Consider the following 16,116-nt stretch of genomic DNA (forward strand, 5'->3'; position numbering starts at 1 on the left):
GTAACAAACCAGGGCACAAGAAAGCACAATGTCGGCAACTTCAACACAGGGAAGATGCCACGGCAAAAAAGACTTACCCAGAAAGGTTGTTGGAACTGTGGAAAGCAAGGATATATGAGGAGCCAGTGTAAGAAGAATACTACTATAAGTCAGCCTACTCTTTTACCAACGAATAGTGGGATTGACTGTCACATAATAACGCCCCCATGGCTGAAAGAGCGAGCATGTTTGGTGGGACGGGGATTCTAACCCACGACCCACAGACTGCGAGTCGAGTGCCCTAACCACCTGGCCATGCCGGGCCTTTTTGCAGGTGAAAGACTTATAAAGTTTACTAAAAGTCTACCAAGTTTTGTGAAGATATACATACTATATTAAAAGTTAGTAGTATCAAAACTGCAAAGACTTTAAAAGAGTACAAAGAGGTCACGTGGTTGGTTAAATTGACCAAGCCCATGTTGAGAGAGTTAATGACAAAGGAAATTTACTAAACAGGGCCCCATTTGATTGGGATTTGGGGCCCTAGATAGGAAACAAAGTAGGCAAATCTTTTTTTCACCTAGGTCTTTATTACTCCATGTCCTCTGTGGTCCAAGTACAGTAGTTCTAAGTAACAAATCGAGGTGATGGTTCATTACTGAGAATTACTACCAAGTGTGAAATGATCACTATTGCTTCTGAAGATGCTTCTCCAAGTGTCACTATCAAAACTCTTATAGTTTTGTAAACGTTGAGTTCAGTGTACTACCTCTCGTCTTTAATTAAACTTTTTATCATCAAACTAGAAACCTGACTTTGAACTTCTTTATTGAAGGTGGTTTCTTGATCAATATTAAGGGTAAAAGCAGTATAATGAGAGTATTCTTCATTATAACAAATGAGTGAATGACACTATATTATCACAAAATCCAGAAGTTTCTAACACTGAACTCGTAAAGATTCACCCTCTGTTCTGGAAACAAGAACTGATGCAATGTCTTGGATCAACAGTTAATGCAAGATCATTTATTGCATCAAGTATAGTTGATATAAAAAGTGCATCCACATGATGTAGGCCTATTGAACAATCGTACATATTCCAACTTTCCAAATGCAAAGCCTATTTAAGTTGTATTCACTTAAATGCAGCTGAATGAAAATTCAAGTAAATATCACGAATATCAGACACGAATAAACAAATTTAAAAAAATCGAATTTTGTACATTCTGAACTTTTGAATTCGCTATAAAACTATAATGTGTCGAAAGCATACTTCGCTAAAGCTTGCTTTTGAGGCAAAAAATCAATGTATGTACATTACACGCCTCAGTATTTACAACTACAAATTACTTACATTAAACTTTGACTTAAATTAAGTACGGTAAAAGTGAAATAAATTAAGTTTGGTCAAAACTGATGTATTTCAACGTAATGATGCATTTAGAAACTCTTCTCGATTCCGAAGTTGCATCTTAGACCGAAAAACCTTTCAACTTGTTTTTTGATGATGAGACAAAGTAAGATATATATACCCTAGCGACAAACGAATTATCGTAAAACCACTCAACATATAGTTTAAAAAAGTAGTGTGGGTTAATGTCGGAAGGTGCTTACTTTTTAATTGTATAAAGGAACTAAACACACACAAAACGTAATGGTTATTAAAATTATATTCTAAACTAGGAATATTATGCACACAAACGTCACTGAATACGGCAGTCACACAGAGTACTAAAATAACAACAACAACTAAATCATATACATGTGTATTTATGAATGGAATGGAATTTTTACACACTGAAAGGTGATTTTGTATGTTAGAAGGCCACAATGTGAATCATTTAATCCCAGAGTGGTGTACTTAATTCAATAAACCTTGGTATACTACGACTAAAGTTAGAATCAATGTATGATGACTTTTGGGAGGAAAAAATGTCTTGCATGTCAACCTGGGAATTGAAAATGTGAAAAATTTCTCAACAAAGATGATAAGTATCAATTTTTTTCATAAAAATGTTTACTTTTGACTTGTCATGATTAATTTCAAGAGCTATTACAGAGGAAGAAGAGTACCTGTTCCTAGATTTGTCATATATTTACTAAATGTAGAAAGGAGAGCATAACAAACAAATTCAAATGGTACTTACATTTTCTGCATTTCCAAAAAACAAATATTGGTATTTTCATAATGTCTATTTAAAAGTAAGAGGTATTTTCAACCTGAAACACTTAAATTTCTAAAGTTGTAAGTAAAATCAGACACAAATGTATCTAGTGAACACCAGCAATATAATGATATGTAGTATGAATCATTAAGAGTTCAATCTTCTCTTTGGATAAAAATTTTTCCCACAGTAATGTTTAACTGATCATGGTCATAATTATTTTCAAGAGTACTAACAAATGAAAAATTGCTATCTATATCCAAGTGATTTTTATTTCACAATTACTACTTTTTCAATAATAAGTAATTTTTTTCTGTACATTTGATCGGAAGATGTGAAGATGGAAAAGAAAACCTAATAAAATCTACTTCAATATCCACGGACTGTTGTCTGTGAAACTTGTAGCTTGAAGGAAGGTCAAACCTAAGTTCGGAAATCACTTCCATGTTGACACCCCATTCTTTAGTTTTCTTTCGTATATGCTGCAATTGAAGAAATATGTACTTAATTATACTTTTCGTAAGACATTAGTCTTAGGTCTATGATAGTTTTAACATAACATTCTTCGTTTATACCCTTAGGGTTTTTCAAGAAGTGTATATAATAGTATTTCAACCACACTACCTCTGCCATATTCGTTACTGATGACACAATTTACTCACTGCAGAGTTCATTAGGCTGGTTGGGACACAACAAACACAGCAGTAGTCAGATTACTATTTAGTTCAACCATTTCTTATGTTATGGATGCCTTTTCTAAGATGACAAGTCATAAGACATTATTATTAAGCCTATTATATTTCTTAACACTACATTTTTTTATTCTGTCCCTTAGGGTTTTTCACAAAGAAAATGAGTGTATAACAGTATTTAAACCACACTATGTCTACCACATCCATTGCCAACAACATGTTTCACTCAATACAGAGCTGATCAGGCTGGCAGGGACACAATAAACACAGTCATGGTCGGAACAATTCCTTTAACTTAAATACACTAATGTTACTAATATGCCCTCCAAGTTTTAAAAATCTACTTAATAAGATTCACAAACATTTGTCAAAAGAAACCTATTCAATATACCTTACAGTTTTAAGTCACAAAGTTCATATAACAGAGAATATACATTAGATGTACATATTTATATTTAGTGAAATACTGAAACATTACATGCAACACAACAGAAGCATCATAAGACTTTCACTAAACTAAACAAAACACAAAGAAAAGTAGATATTTATTGTTACAACTAACTGGCATTACATCTTACTTGTTTTGCCTAATACTTACTGATTTGAGAAAAAAAAAGAGAAGAAGAGCAGTTTGCAACAAAAACTTCCACACCATGTCAGTCATTAGCTGCTTCCACATTTGAAAATATCAACACAGTAAAACTCACAGTTAACTGAAGACATTATGTTAGGCCTGTTATATTTTTTCAACACTACATTATTAATTTAGTCCCTTAGGGATTTTCAAGACTAAGAAGAATGTAAATTAATAGTATTTCAACAATATTATACTTGTTATATAATAGGCTTAACATAATATCTTATGAGAAGTATAATTAATTATTATCATGCTTTGCCAGAACAATAGTTGTAAGACAAATATATGTACAGAATTGGAAAAAACATTAATGAAAAAATGAGTAAAAAGGATAAAAAAAAAGAGAAATACTACAGGAATGACACCCTTTTATTGTGTAAAAATGAATTGCACCAGAGCATAGTCAAGTTTTGATAGAAGAGGCAGTAATACTATGCATAATAATAGTAGCTTGAATCCAGTTATGGTTTCCAGGACTGAAATACTTTGTGAATAATTGCAGGAGACTCCATGTTTTAGTAGCAACTGTGTGCTAGAGTCTGAAGAGGGTATGTGAGCTGGCAGTGCTAATAACAGAAACGATTGAAGTTGAAAATCTGAAACTATCCAAAGGTTAAGTATCATGGGTGCTTGAACATCCCCAAAATATGTTGATGCAAGAGCTGCTGAGCACCCTAAAGCTGTACATGAAATATACCAAGTACCCTAATTATTAGGGAAAGTTCATGATGTTAGAAAAACATGTAGGTTCAAGAAGTCTTCATAGAAATGAATAAAAATCCTATAACCCGAATGCTTTCGAAAGGTGGACCTTTCTTCTTCATGGGCAAACTGGGAATGGTGGTGTAGTCGATTGAGTGATATATATATATATAAAAGGAGTTTAGTGATGTCATGGAGGACATCCGGTTTTCCAGGAAATGTTTATTCTATTTCTCTATGTACTGTTATAAGCATCTCATTTCTGGTACAATGTAGCCGATGGTGATAGTGTATGTGAAAAGGTGTTTGGGATATCTTACTTTAGAAATGGATAAATATATGTAAAACTATACTTAAGTGTTTAAGTAAAATAAAGGTGACACCTGGAAACTGATTAAAAAAGATATGTTGTGCTAATCAATTAATAAAAACAGGTATGGAAAATTATCTTAAATAAATATTAAGCTTTAGGAAATTCAGCATTCACATTACATAAAAAAATATGCAAAGAATAAAAATTATTTTTCTGACAGAGATGAAACCAATGAATGGAGATCACTGATTCCAGGATCTAGATTAATTCTGAAAGGTTGAACAGTGTTTAGATTAGCAATCCAATAAGCTTCTTTTATTTCTCTATCTGCTTTAGTTTTGAATCCTGTTTCAATGCCGATATACATCACTCATTCAATTACACCACCATTTACAGTTTGCCCCTGAAGAAGAAAGGTCCACCTTTCAAAAGCAATCGGGTTTCAGGGATTTTATTCATTTCTATTAGGGAAAGCTGGTACTGTTGTCTCAGGGTACATACTTTACAAGTTGGATGATGGTTGACTACAGATCTTGCTACTGATGTTACTTTAAATACAGATGTGAATGTAACTTTAACAACAGTAAGATATAGAATAGCACAAAGTAATTTCAATGAATGTGTATCTGCTTAAAAACCAAAATGCTGAAATGGGTATTGGACCACAAACAGTGAAAACAAGCACAGCTATAGACATGTGCTTTTTAGAGATGGATCAAAGTTTTAATTCTTTAAGAACAATCAATAACAGCAAAGCATGTTAGGAGATCAGTACAAGTTTAGGGTTGCAACTCAGTCAACAGTGTTGGTGATCTACACAAAACTGATGGTATCCCGACTGCTGACAAGTACAGCAGATTGTGACCCATCGTGCCATTTTCTTAGGAAATGACTCATCTAGCAGAAATTCATTAACCACCAAGACAATAATCTCAAGCCTACGGCCATTATGGTATATCGATATCTTGCATGTAAAATGGTGAAAGAATGCTCAGAGTTATGGATTGGCCTGCAGAAAGTCTCAGTCTGAAAATCCTTGAGGCTGAATGAGCCAAAAGGTGCCAAATTACTTGGTTGAATTGAAGGGAATAATACAGGATATTTATCACATGTGATGAACTGTATGGTTGCATGAAAACAAGTTGTAATGCTCTGTGTACAGCAAAGACATACAAAATCCCAGGTGCAGTGTATAACTTATGTTTTTCTTATGGATTTTCTGTGATAACGTTTTGCACCATTAATAAACTGACCATCCAATTGTCATTACTCGTTGTTTGTGACTTGTGTATGCATGTCACTTGTGTGTTTCCACCATTAGTTCCATTACTGCATGCAATTATTTTTTTATTGTTAAGAATTACAAAACTACCCTCTGGGCTATTTGTACTGTGCCTCTTTCATTGATCAAACCCAGATTTAGTGTTGCGAGTCCTCAAGCTTACCACTATTTACCTAAATGCTGCTGTATATAAATTTGATATGTAGGTTTTAATTTAATGTCTGACTAAGAGGACTAATCATGAAAGTTAACAATTAGATCACCTGTAAATTAATCAGAACTTACACGACTTTTACTCTTACTGATCACCTTTCACCATAGTTTCTACAACTTACCTAGAATTACATCAAACTAAATAACATAAATCTTAAAATTGTAAAAATTATATTTATAAGTGAAATTATATAAATTTTGATAAAATGTTTGCAAAAAATATTCAATGCAAATACAATATAATTCAAGATAGTAACTTACTGTGTCCAAACTCTTTCTGTGTAAAATTCAATTGATTTTGCAACATTCCAAAAAACAAAAAATCATGTTTAGTAAAGGGATCAAAAATCTGGGTCAAAAGAAGCTCTAAATGAATATAAAAATATAGACCTATTTAAAAAAAATGAAGAGTATTTTAAAACATACCTCTCTTGTGGCAGTCTTGTGCAGACTATACACAGCTCGCGTGGCCATATTAAGCCCAGTTTTTAAGAACAGCATATCAATTCCTGACAAATAATACAAGTTTCTCAGTAACCTATATTAACTTTTCATTAAAGCGAGCTACTTACATAGAGATCATAAATATACCGTTGTTGCTTATAAAAATTAGAATACATTGTTTCATCAATTAGGTACAGTCACTGTTAGTGATACTGTCAACTATAAATCCAATATCTCAGAGACTTGGCCAAGTTAGGAGATCTAAGTTTGTCCTACATCCATACACTAAGCAAACAGTGCAAAATAATTTCTATAGTAAAAAAAATTCACAGAATAAAAATATATATTTAGCATTCTATTTGATAATGTTAATGAACTAGAAAAAGAACTTAGTATACCTTGCTGATAGGATACATACTGGTGGTTTGATTCAAGCATTATTGTAGATTTAATGTTACATGAAAAACTTGGCATCAAAACACTTTACATTTAAAAATAAATGTTTATAGTTCTAATATTTACATGAAAGTTTAGTTTAACTAGTTGAATTATTTTTGATAATCCAGTCCTTTTTCTTTAAATTTAAAAAGTATTAATTCAACTCGTGTATTTTGATACATAGTACAGAATTTGGTGTATTTGAGTAAACAACAATAACATTTATTGCACATACATGTATTTTACTTAATTAGTTTGTTATGATTAAATCTTTTATGAGGTTAATTGGACTGTTTTAATGGATACCATGCCTGCAATTTGAAACAAAAGCTCCTTAGTATACTAATCAATCACTGTCAATGTTAACAAAAGTAAAGTATTTTATCATTTACACTATTACATTATTAGCTTTTCTACATCACAAAATTTTTACCTCTGTTACGTTTTGTCCCAAACGGAGGATTCATGATAACAGTATCAAACAGTTGATTCCATTGTGCATCAGGTAACTTTGTCACATCCATCTGTATCAACTCCAGATTCTTCAATTCATATTCACAGGAATTCTGATAACTAATGTCCAGAGCATCCTTATCAATGTCAATACCAAAGCACATACTGAAATATTGGAATCATTATTTTTAATCTTAAAACTTGAAAAAAAATATTTATGGTCTGGCATCTGTAATATAATATATAAAAAGGGTTATCAGCATTATCTGAACAATTTGTCCATGTTATTACAGTGTAGTATCATTAAAGATGTGAGACATGGCACCACAAATAACATGTACAACATCTAAATATATTTGGTTTACAGTAAATTCCTGACCATTAAACAGTGTAATGCTGCCACAGATAAGACTTATGGGTGTAGGATAACATCACAGCTATTTCCAAAGAAAGATATACATACAGTGAATACTGTTAATTGATGTAGAGTCAAAGGGCACAACATTCTGAAAAAGTAAGTCTTTAATGTTTTATATAGAAATAGAAAATCGCACACGTCAATGTTTTAACATAACTATTGGTTCCAAAACCATACCCCAAGCCAAGCTGTGATGGTTTTGTACAGGTCAAAAAAAAAGAAAAAAATTCATTGTGATGAATGTATGAAAGTAGGCATATATTCTAGTACCATTAGCAAAACAATAAAAAGGGATTTGAATCTGAAGGCTCACAAGCTACCAGCCAACCTTTGGAATCAAAGGTTGATTTTATGAAAAAAATGGCAGAACAAACTGAAATCACAACAGTCGCAATCAACATCATATCTGCTGGCTTCAAATATAGTTTGAAAGTTCCAAACTTTGTGCTTTGGTCTGTTTAACCTAGGTTTCGGAAGTCAACACTCACATACTATAGAGGGTCTATGGAAAGTTTGCCAAGATGTGCAATTTTAAAGCTAATCTTGCTATTCTTTACAGAAGCTTATTACTTTGGAAATTATGTTGTTAACCCCCATTTCTTACCAATATTACATTTTTGGAACATTTTTTTCTTTTATTAGCTATCTTAATTAATTGCTTTTAATCATTTTATTTTATATAATTTTCATTCAGATATTGAAATTTTTGTTATACAACTTTTTGAATTGTGGTGAACATAAAGTATATGGTAATTTGACAATATTTTATTATTGAAATGTAATATTTATGAGTTATTTTTTCTATAATAATAATAATATAGTATTCTGTAAAAATAACTTTTCATTTCATGTTTCCTTGTGTGCATGAGCACCACAAATATTAAAGTTTCTGATTTAGGGCATTAACAATTTTGGGCAAAGAAGAGATGTCAATGTATCCAAGTTTTGTCAATGAATTTTGGGTCTTATTAGAAATAGTAACCTGTAATAAAAGTGGTTCTGAAGAAGCTCTATCTTAGTTTGGTAATTAACCCTTTGACTGCTGTGGATACTTTAAATGCATGCAAAATTTTGTGAGCTGTATACTATATACAATGCACTCGCATTCACCTGCTGGAGACAGACTATACCCTATACGGTGAATCAGCAGTCAGTGGATTAATGGGTTCTGAAATACCTTCTTTAAACTTACCATAAAAAACAATACATTCTGTAATTAAGTTTCTACATAATTATTTTAGTATAAAATTAACCTATAACAAATATATTCTACATTATTTCATGGTAACCATCAGTTTGATTAAAGATGCAACGTAAAGTATATTCTATATTTGCAAATTTCCAAGCTTGACCTAACTCTTCTTGATCTGTAAGTAATCAAACTTTAACCTATTAGACTTTCTCCCAAGTATTTATGTAATATTTATCACAAAGCATATAATGCATAAATATCTATTTAAAGAATTCAGACTTAGAAAAAAAAATCATTTTAGGCCATATTTGAAACTTTTTCCATTCCATAATTCTTGTCTGAAAAAAAAGAAAAAGAATCCCTTTCTAAGTTAAAAAAAAATCTTGTTTTTATTTTTATACTGTCTTAATCTGCAAATTATATTTAAATTGTTTGGATTATCATGAATGTTTTCATTCAGTAGTTATGTTTCCCAGCAAATTAATTAAGTCATGATAACATTTCTACTGAATTTGTTCCTCCCACAAGGATTATTTGCTTGTTTTAAAAAGCTACTCAAGGGCTATCTGAGCTAGCCATCCTTAATATAGCAGTGTAAGACTAGAGGGAAGGTGGCTAGTCATCACCACCTGCTGCCAACTCTTGGGCTACTCTTTTACCAATGAATATTGGGATTGACCGTCACATTATAATGCCCCCATGGCTGAAAGGGGGAGTATGTTTGGTGGGATGGGGATTTGAACCTGCGACTCGCAGATTGCGAGTTGAGTGCCCTAACCACCAGGCCATGCCAGGCCACTACTCCCACAAGGAACACAAAGTCAAGTTAACTTGTGTTATAACAGTTGAACTGATTTATTAATCTGTTATCTATTGTTAATTAAATGTTATCAAAACTTATAATGCAGAATGAAGAGTGAGAATTATCTTATGGTTGGCTAAAATAAGTCTGAATGCATGATCCTAATGTTTTGTTTTTCAATATATAACATTTTGTACTACATGCTATAGCTAACTGATGAAGGAGATGTCTACATATCAATTAAACTACATTACACATTCACCAATGGGTAGATAGGCTTAAGAATACAGATGTAAATAATAGAATATTTTGATTTACCTTGCACCAAGTAAACTTGCTCCAACTGCCAGGACTCCACAACCACATCCTAAATCTGCTACCATACAACCATCCAAATCTTTATAACGTGTGTCAATTGTATGCAACATCCGTGCTAAAATATACAGAAATAAAAATATAAAAGCATGTGTTGGCTGTACAATGAACACACACACATATATATAATTTTTCGAGTGTTGACTAAAGTATTGGTGCTATAAGATTATTTCCTTCCCTTTATAAACTTCCTCAGTTTTTAATAGCTTTATATAAATAATTGGTCAAATCACAATTTAATTTCTATGTAACTGAAATATTTTACGATAATATTATCCTTAGAATCAAAAGAATCATGCAAACGAAATTTTTGTGGAATGAATGATTTACAATAACTATTAAATAGGATTTATATATAAAAAAAGGATATTCTTAAATAAGTTTACTGTGGTATGAAATAATTTAGATTGTGTACAAAAGAACAAGTTTTTTTTTATTAAAACACTTACATGCAATATGTGGACTTGTTGGGTACTGTTCCAACTTCACTTTTGGACTTTTGAAGACTTCCACACACTGCAAGCAACTTTCTAGTTCTTTCAGCTTCATGTCACAGATCTACAGAACTTCTGTAAGTAGATATTCATAAATGAAAAACACACAAAACTCTTTGGTATAAACACTTTGTTTTTCTTTGTTTCAATATTAAAGCATGTAATTTGCAACCAAAAACACACATGAAAAACTTGAGCATCACTTGTCCAGAAGGTAGACTCCTTACCTCTCATTATAATGAATTTCACAAAAACCTTCTACTTCTAGATATTGATATACTTGTACACTAAGGATAACAGAAATTCAAAACAAAAGTGTTTGCTGCAACACAACCTTTACATTAAACTATGCAGATGAACAGAATGTTTGATAAATAAAACCATAACCACACAAGATATTTTTTTACTTTTTAGGTGTTTTAAATGGTGCATAGAACTGGGTGATTAGTGGAATTTGCTAATCAATTAATTACTCATTAATCAATTATTCTCACATGCCAAAAACTTATAATTCTAAAAATTGTGTTTTGATACTTGTGGTGTGGGCAGAGCACATGCAGCCCATTTGGAAAGGACAGCAAACAATTTTGCCCATGTCCTTTGAGATCTAGTTAAGCCATGCACTGCTTCTATATGATGATTATAAAGAAAAAGAAAAAACATACTTAAAATGACTAAGTTAAAATTACTTGCCCTAGAGAAGCCAAATTTCATCTGAGGCACATACAGATTTAAATGTTTTATTACAGAAGTTTGTGTGTAGTTTGATCTTATTTAAAAAAGCATGTTAATTTACTGGAAAGGGTTCAGAGGAGGGCTACTATGATGATTTTTGGGATGGAAGAATTATCTTATGTGACAGGTTAAGATCTCGTAATTTATTTTCTCTTGAGAAAAAAAGGGTAAGAGGTGATCTTACTAAAGTTTAAAAGAGTATCACTGGGGAATGACACGACAAAGGCCCCCGATTTATTTATTCCAAAGATAATAGGGCATGGATGAGAGCATACAAGAATAAAATTTGGAAAAATAGCTAAGCACCAATTAAGACAGTTTAATTTTTTTAACAAGGTGATTAGCTTAAGGAATGAGTTACCATCAACAGCAGTGGAGGCCAATGGAGTGGGAGAAAGAATGCAATTTTTTTACATTTGAAATTATTACCAGTGGACATTTGTCCTGGATTTTATACATACAGGATATTGCAAATAGCATCTTACCAAGTAGGTTGTATAACATTATAAAAAAAATCCTTCAAAATAAAAAAAAAAAAAATTAACTCAGTCACTTTCAACAAAGATAATCTTTTTAAATATGTTTCCACAAAATTGAAGTATGTCCTAAAAACAATTCTGTTTCTAACAGGACCTGAATTAAAATGCTTGAAAACATCCTTACTTTCCTCAATGACCTCATCAAACCTTCATTTCATTAGTTATCCACGCTACTACTGACAAACAATATTTTCAACTCTCATTTTTTCATGATCCTTATGAAAAACTTTATAACCTTCTAAACATTTAGATACTCTTCATTTAACCAAAGTGTAAGAATTGTGTAATTGTTATCTCCCTTCAGATGCAACTGACTGGTGGTACATAATAATTACATACATGATCATAACAGTACACACTTATTACTTTATACACACATACCTTCTATTAGTAATAACTTACATGTACAATCATCTTATCTATGATTAAACTATAGTGTACAATGTAACTCAACAGTCACTTACTTTGTACAAGGTGTTTGTTGTTCATTGGCTTGTGACAGTGTTATGTTAATAACTGTAAGCATTTGATATACGCTGACCTGTGGTATATAAATACTTACCTGCCAAGTTCAGAGTTTTAAAAGTTAGTGATTTTTCATTACTATAGCTGCTATATGTAGGATTTAATCTACCAGTGCCTGACTGGATTAGCTTCTCAGCATTTGAATGTCACTTATTCTGCATTTATGAACTGTTTTGTTTAATTCATCTCTTTTATGTTAATAAATGGTTTCTGAGTTTACTCGTTATTGAACTGGTCAAGGCTGTTGTCAAAAGCCTAGTCGTATAAGGTAGGAACAAATTGTCACAAACTTTGTGCATACAGAGAGCTTTAGTGTATTATTAAACCTAAAGTACCAACTTGTTTTTCTTTATTAGTTAGCATTATAGTTACTTTCTCATACAATATACTTTCAGATTTCAGTATTTTTCCCTTTCTTTTTTTCTTAGCTCTAGGGGTTTGGTTGGTTGAATATTATGTTTATGGTGAAGAAATAAGCTATGTAAAGTTTGTTAGGTATGCTAAAGGCAGAGTAGGTTACCTTTATTATTATTATTATTTTTGAATGTTAATAAAGTTACAGTTTCAAGAGGCCCAGAGTCACTCATTAGGGTTTGTTTGCAGAGCTTACTTGCTGAAGGAAAAATAGTTTGTCTCGGAGATAATTGATGGATTAAAAAATAAAAAATGTTGGTTATTTGGTGAAGTTATAGAATGCATGAAGAAAGAAATACAAAACATTAAAGTTATTGTTGATAATGTGATAGAAGAGGAGAAAAATGCTATGTTTAAAATAACACAGAATTCTGTGATTTACAAGGCACAAAAACCTTCAAATTATAAATGAGCATTCCACAGTTATGTTTGTGTGAAAAGAAAATCTATCATTTTCTTTCTTTCCAATGTAACATAAGACTTGTAAACCTTTTTTTAATTTAACATATCACCCTATAAAATAAAGTTTAAAATATTTTCATAAAGATTTAATCTAAAAATTGTAAAATGCAATTTAAAATAGATATTTATGACCACAGGTCATGTACTGGATCTATTATTACATAAGTTGTTTCTCAACCAGCAGTCCATTACAACCATACAAGATTTACACAAAATCAAACACACAAAAAAAAAAACTGAAATAATATTAATGTGTAAATTGCAGTAATTTTTAGTTGTAATTTCATTTAAAAATGCATAAATTTTTAGGAAGCAGTGGTCCTTGGTATCAGAAAGATTAAGCAATGATTAGTACACAATAATACATTGCAAGAAAAGCATATGTGATGTGATAGAAATTTTTTTTACTTTAATAAACCAGGACACAGTTTTAATTATAGGGTGTGTCAAGGTTGTTGTGAGAATGAGGATTGAGCATTTTGATGAGAAAACAAAGCAGATTCTCATAATCAATTCTACCCCTAACTACAGCCATTACATAAGTCATCAGGTGGTTAAATATAAAGACCCACATACAAATATAACTTATCAAACCTAACTCCTTTCAAAGGTAAAGTTTAATAGTGCTCTTGAGTCTTTTAAGAGGAAAATAAGCGAGATAACTACAGCTCTATGGGTGATAATAGAAGCTTTAAAGGCCTATATTATAGTTAACAACCAACTCTATACTTTACATCTGGCTGTATATGAACAAACCTATTCCATATAACTTCGAGTTGCCCCTTCTCATTATATTACCATCTAAATTATACTTATAATTCAAGTTATGATCACCCTCTTGCATTTATTAGAATTAAAACCCATCTGCTATTTATTCACCCAACTCACTAAATCCTTTTGTAAAGCAGCAGCATCCTCTTCACAGCTAGCAACACCAAATACCTTTATATAATAAGCAAATTTAAGTAATTTATTGACCATTCTTTCATCTATGTCATTGATGTAAATCAAAAAGAGCTAAGGTTCTAAGACTGAACCCTGAAGAACCCCACTTGTGACATTAATCCAGTATGAGTGAACTCTATTTACAACAACCTTCTGCTTTTCCCATCCAGCTACTCTTCTATCCAATTAGCTAACTTATCCCACACACCTATAAGGACAGTTTTTTTTACAAGCCTTTTATGTGACACCTTGTCAAAATCTTTTTGAAAATCCAGATACACCAAATTTTCACCCTTACTGTCATCTACATAAGCAGTAAACATTTCAAAGAATGCCAAAAGATTTGTAAGCAATCCTCGGTGAAAACATGTTGACTATCCAATAAAATTCTAAACTTTATGAAATGACTTTGCAAAGCATCTTTTATTAGACTTTCCAAACTTTTCCCACAACTGATGTAAGACTAATAGTGATACTAGTACTAGTAGTAGTATAACAAGTATAATTACTGGGTGATAATATACTATAGTATAGTGTAACTGGTAATTATTGCCTTCAAATTCAATGCTTTGTTATCATAAAGTTAACTTAAAGTTACAAACTTTTTCGAATAATTTAACACAACAAAGTGATTTGAACGGCAACTTCACCATACCTTGTCAAAAGCCACATGCTTGTGTGTTTACTCTTCAAAATAAACGCGATCAAGATGGCCGCAAAACAGTGTCCTGGTAGTGGTATATGCTACTTATCATAACTTTTTATGGCATTAGGCTAAGATGCCCAATGTGTGCAGTAAACATACTGGGCTAGTACTTCAAATTACATTTAAAAACAAATCTTCGCAGCAAAAATAATAAAAGTAACAACAACTAAATGTTCTCTAAAGAAAGTTAACAAGTAAATACTGTACTATATGACATTACAGGCACATTGAGAATAATGAGGAATGATAAATTTCTTCCACCACGAAATTCAAAGTGTAAGCAGAAGACATTCGAAACGTCGTCCTCAACTCTTGTGTTTCTACAACAGGCAGTTGCCATCCATTCAACTAAATTTCATCATAAATACTCTGCCTAAACAATCTATCAAAGAAGGTCATTTATTACCTCAAGGTTTTCGTACTTCGACTTTCCCGACCAATGTCAGTACAATAATTAATATAAATACAAGACACGCAAGGCGCGAATTTTACATTATTTTGAATGATGCCCAAATGCAAAGATATAAGATTTATTAATTTTTCACTGTAGACGTAAGACCTACTTCCACTTGCAGCAAAGATATCCTAACTGTTAAAATAAGTTAGTTAGCAGGCCCTTCCGCAGGGGTGGGGTGCTAGTGCAACCCCAACCGAAGGTCGCATCACCCTCCTTAATGACGTAATTCAATACATGTGCATGCATAACACCCGATATATACAGCCATATCTGACTCAAGATGTAAACTTCATAATAAGTATGACAAGTTAGATTTACCGTACTTTATAAAATTTATTTGTGAGGACGCGCATGATTGGTTGACTGTTACACATTGATAGCGATGTCAAGGCAAAAACACACCTATTAAAATGTTTATGTCTGGACGCGTTAGGTTAGCACACATGGCCACATGGCAAAAAAGTGCTGTCGACAGTCATGACAATGTGGTGGCTGTGTAGGATGACATAGATTCTAAAGAATAAATGTAGCTGGCCTACACAAAATCGATAGATCAATTGTTACATAATATCATCATGCCTACTAAGCCACCTTACAAACGGCCGCCTTCTGGGTGTCAGACCATAAAATATTGTTTCTACGAATTTGGACTTATAGATCTAGGCCTAGTTCAAGTAAGGAACCATCAAGGGCTAGAGCCCGAAACATTAACAAGAAAAGCTGTTTAAAAAGTC

The 16,116-nt window shown here is 32.1% G+C and overlaps 1 protein-coding gene across 3 annotated transcripts; it reads right to left on the reverse strand.

Moving 5' to 3' along the window:
* Positions 1 to 1,978: 1,978 nt before the first annotated feature.
* On the reverse strand, positions 1,979 to 15,488 carry LOC106469793 (methyltransferase-like protein 5). Of its 3 annotated transcripts, none has more exons than XM_022398359.1 (6): positions 14,875 to 15,246; positions 10,555 to 10,674; positions 10,049 to 10,163; positions 7,299 to 7,438; positions 6,410 to 6,492; positions 1,979 to 2,626 (listed from the first exon to the last, which is right to left on the reverse strand). In XM_022398359.1, the coding sequence occupies exons 2-6, from the start codon at positions 10,652 to 10,654 to the stop codon at positions 2,429 to 2,431; spliced, it is 636 nt and encodes a 211-aa protein (XP_022254067.1). In that variant the 5' UTR covers positions 10,655 to 10,674; positions 14,875 to 15,246; the 3' UTR covers positions 1,979 to 2,428. The 3 variants fall into 3 exon arrangements, with proteins under 3 accessions (XP_022254067.1, XP_022254066.1, XP_013785757.1); XM_022398358.1 differs by lacking the exon at positions 14,875 to 15,246 and adding an exon at positions 15,332 to 15,488 and having other exon boundaries at positions 1,994 to 2,626; positions 7,299 to 7,483; XM_013930303.2 differs by having other exon boundaries at positions 1,994 to 2,626; positions 7,299 to 7,483.
* Between the last annotated feature and the right edge of the window lie 628 nt (positions 15,489 to 16,116).

Source organism: Limulus polyphemus, unplaced genomic scaffold (genome assembly GCF_000517525.1).
Source record: "Limulus polyphemus unplaced genomic scaffold, Limulus_polyphemus-2.1.2 Scaffold3659, whole genome shotgun sequence".
Lineage (NCBI taxonomy): Eukaryota > Metazoa > Arthropoda > Merostomata > Xiphosura > Limulidae > Limulus > Limulus polyphemus.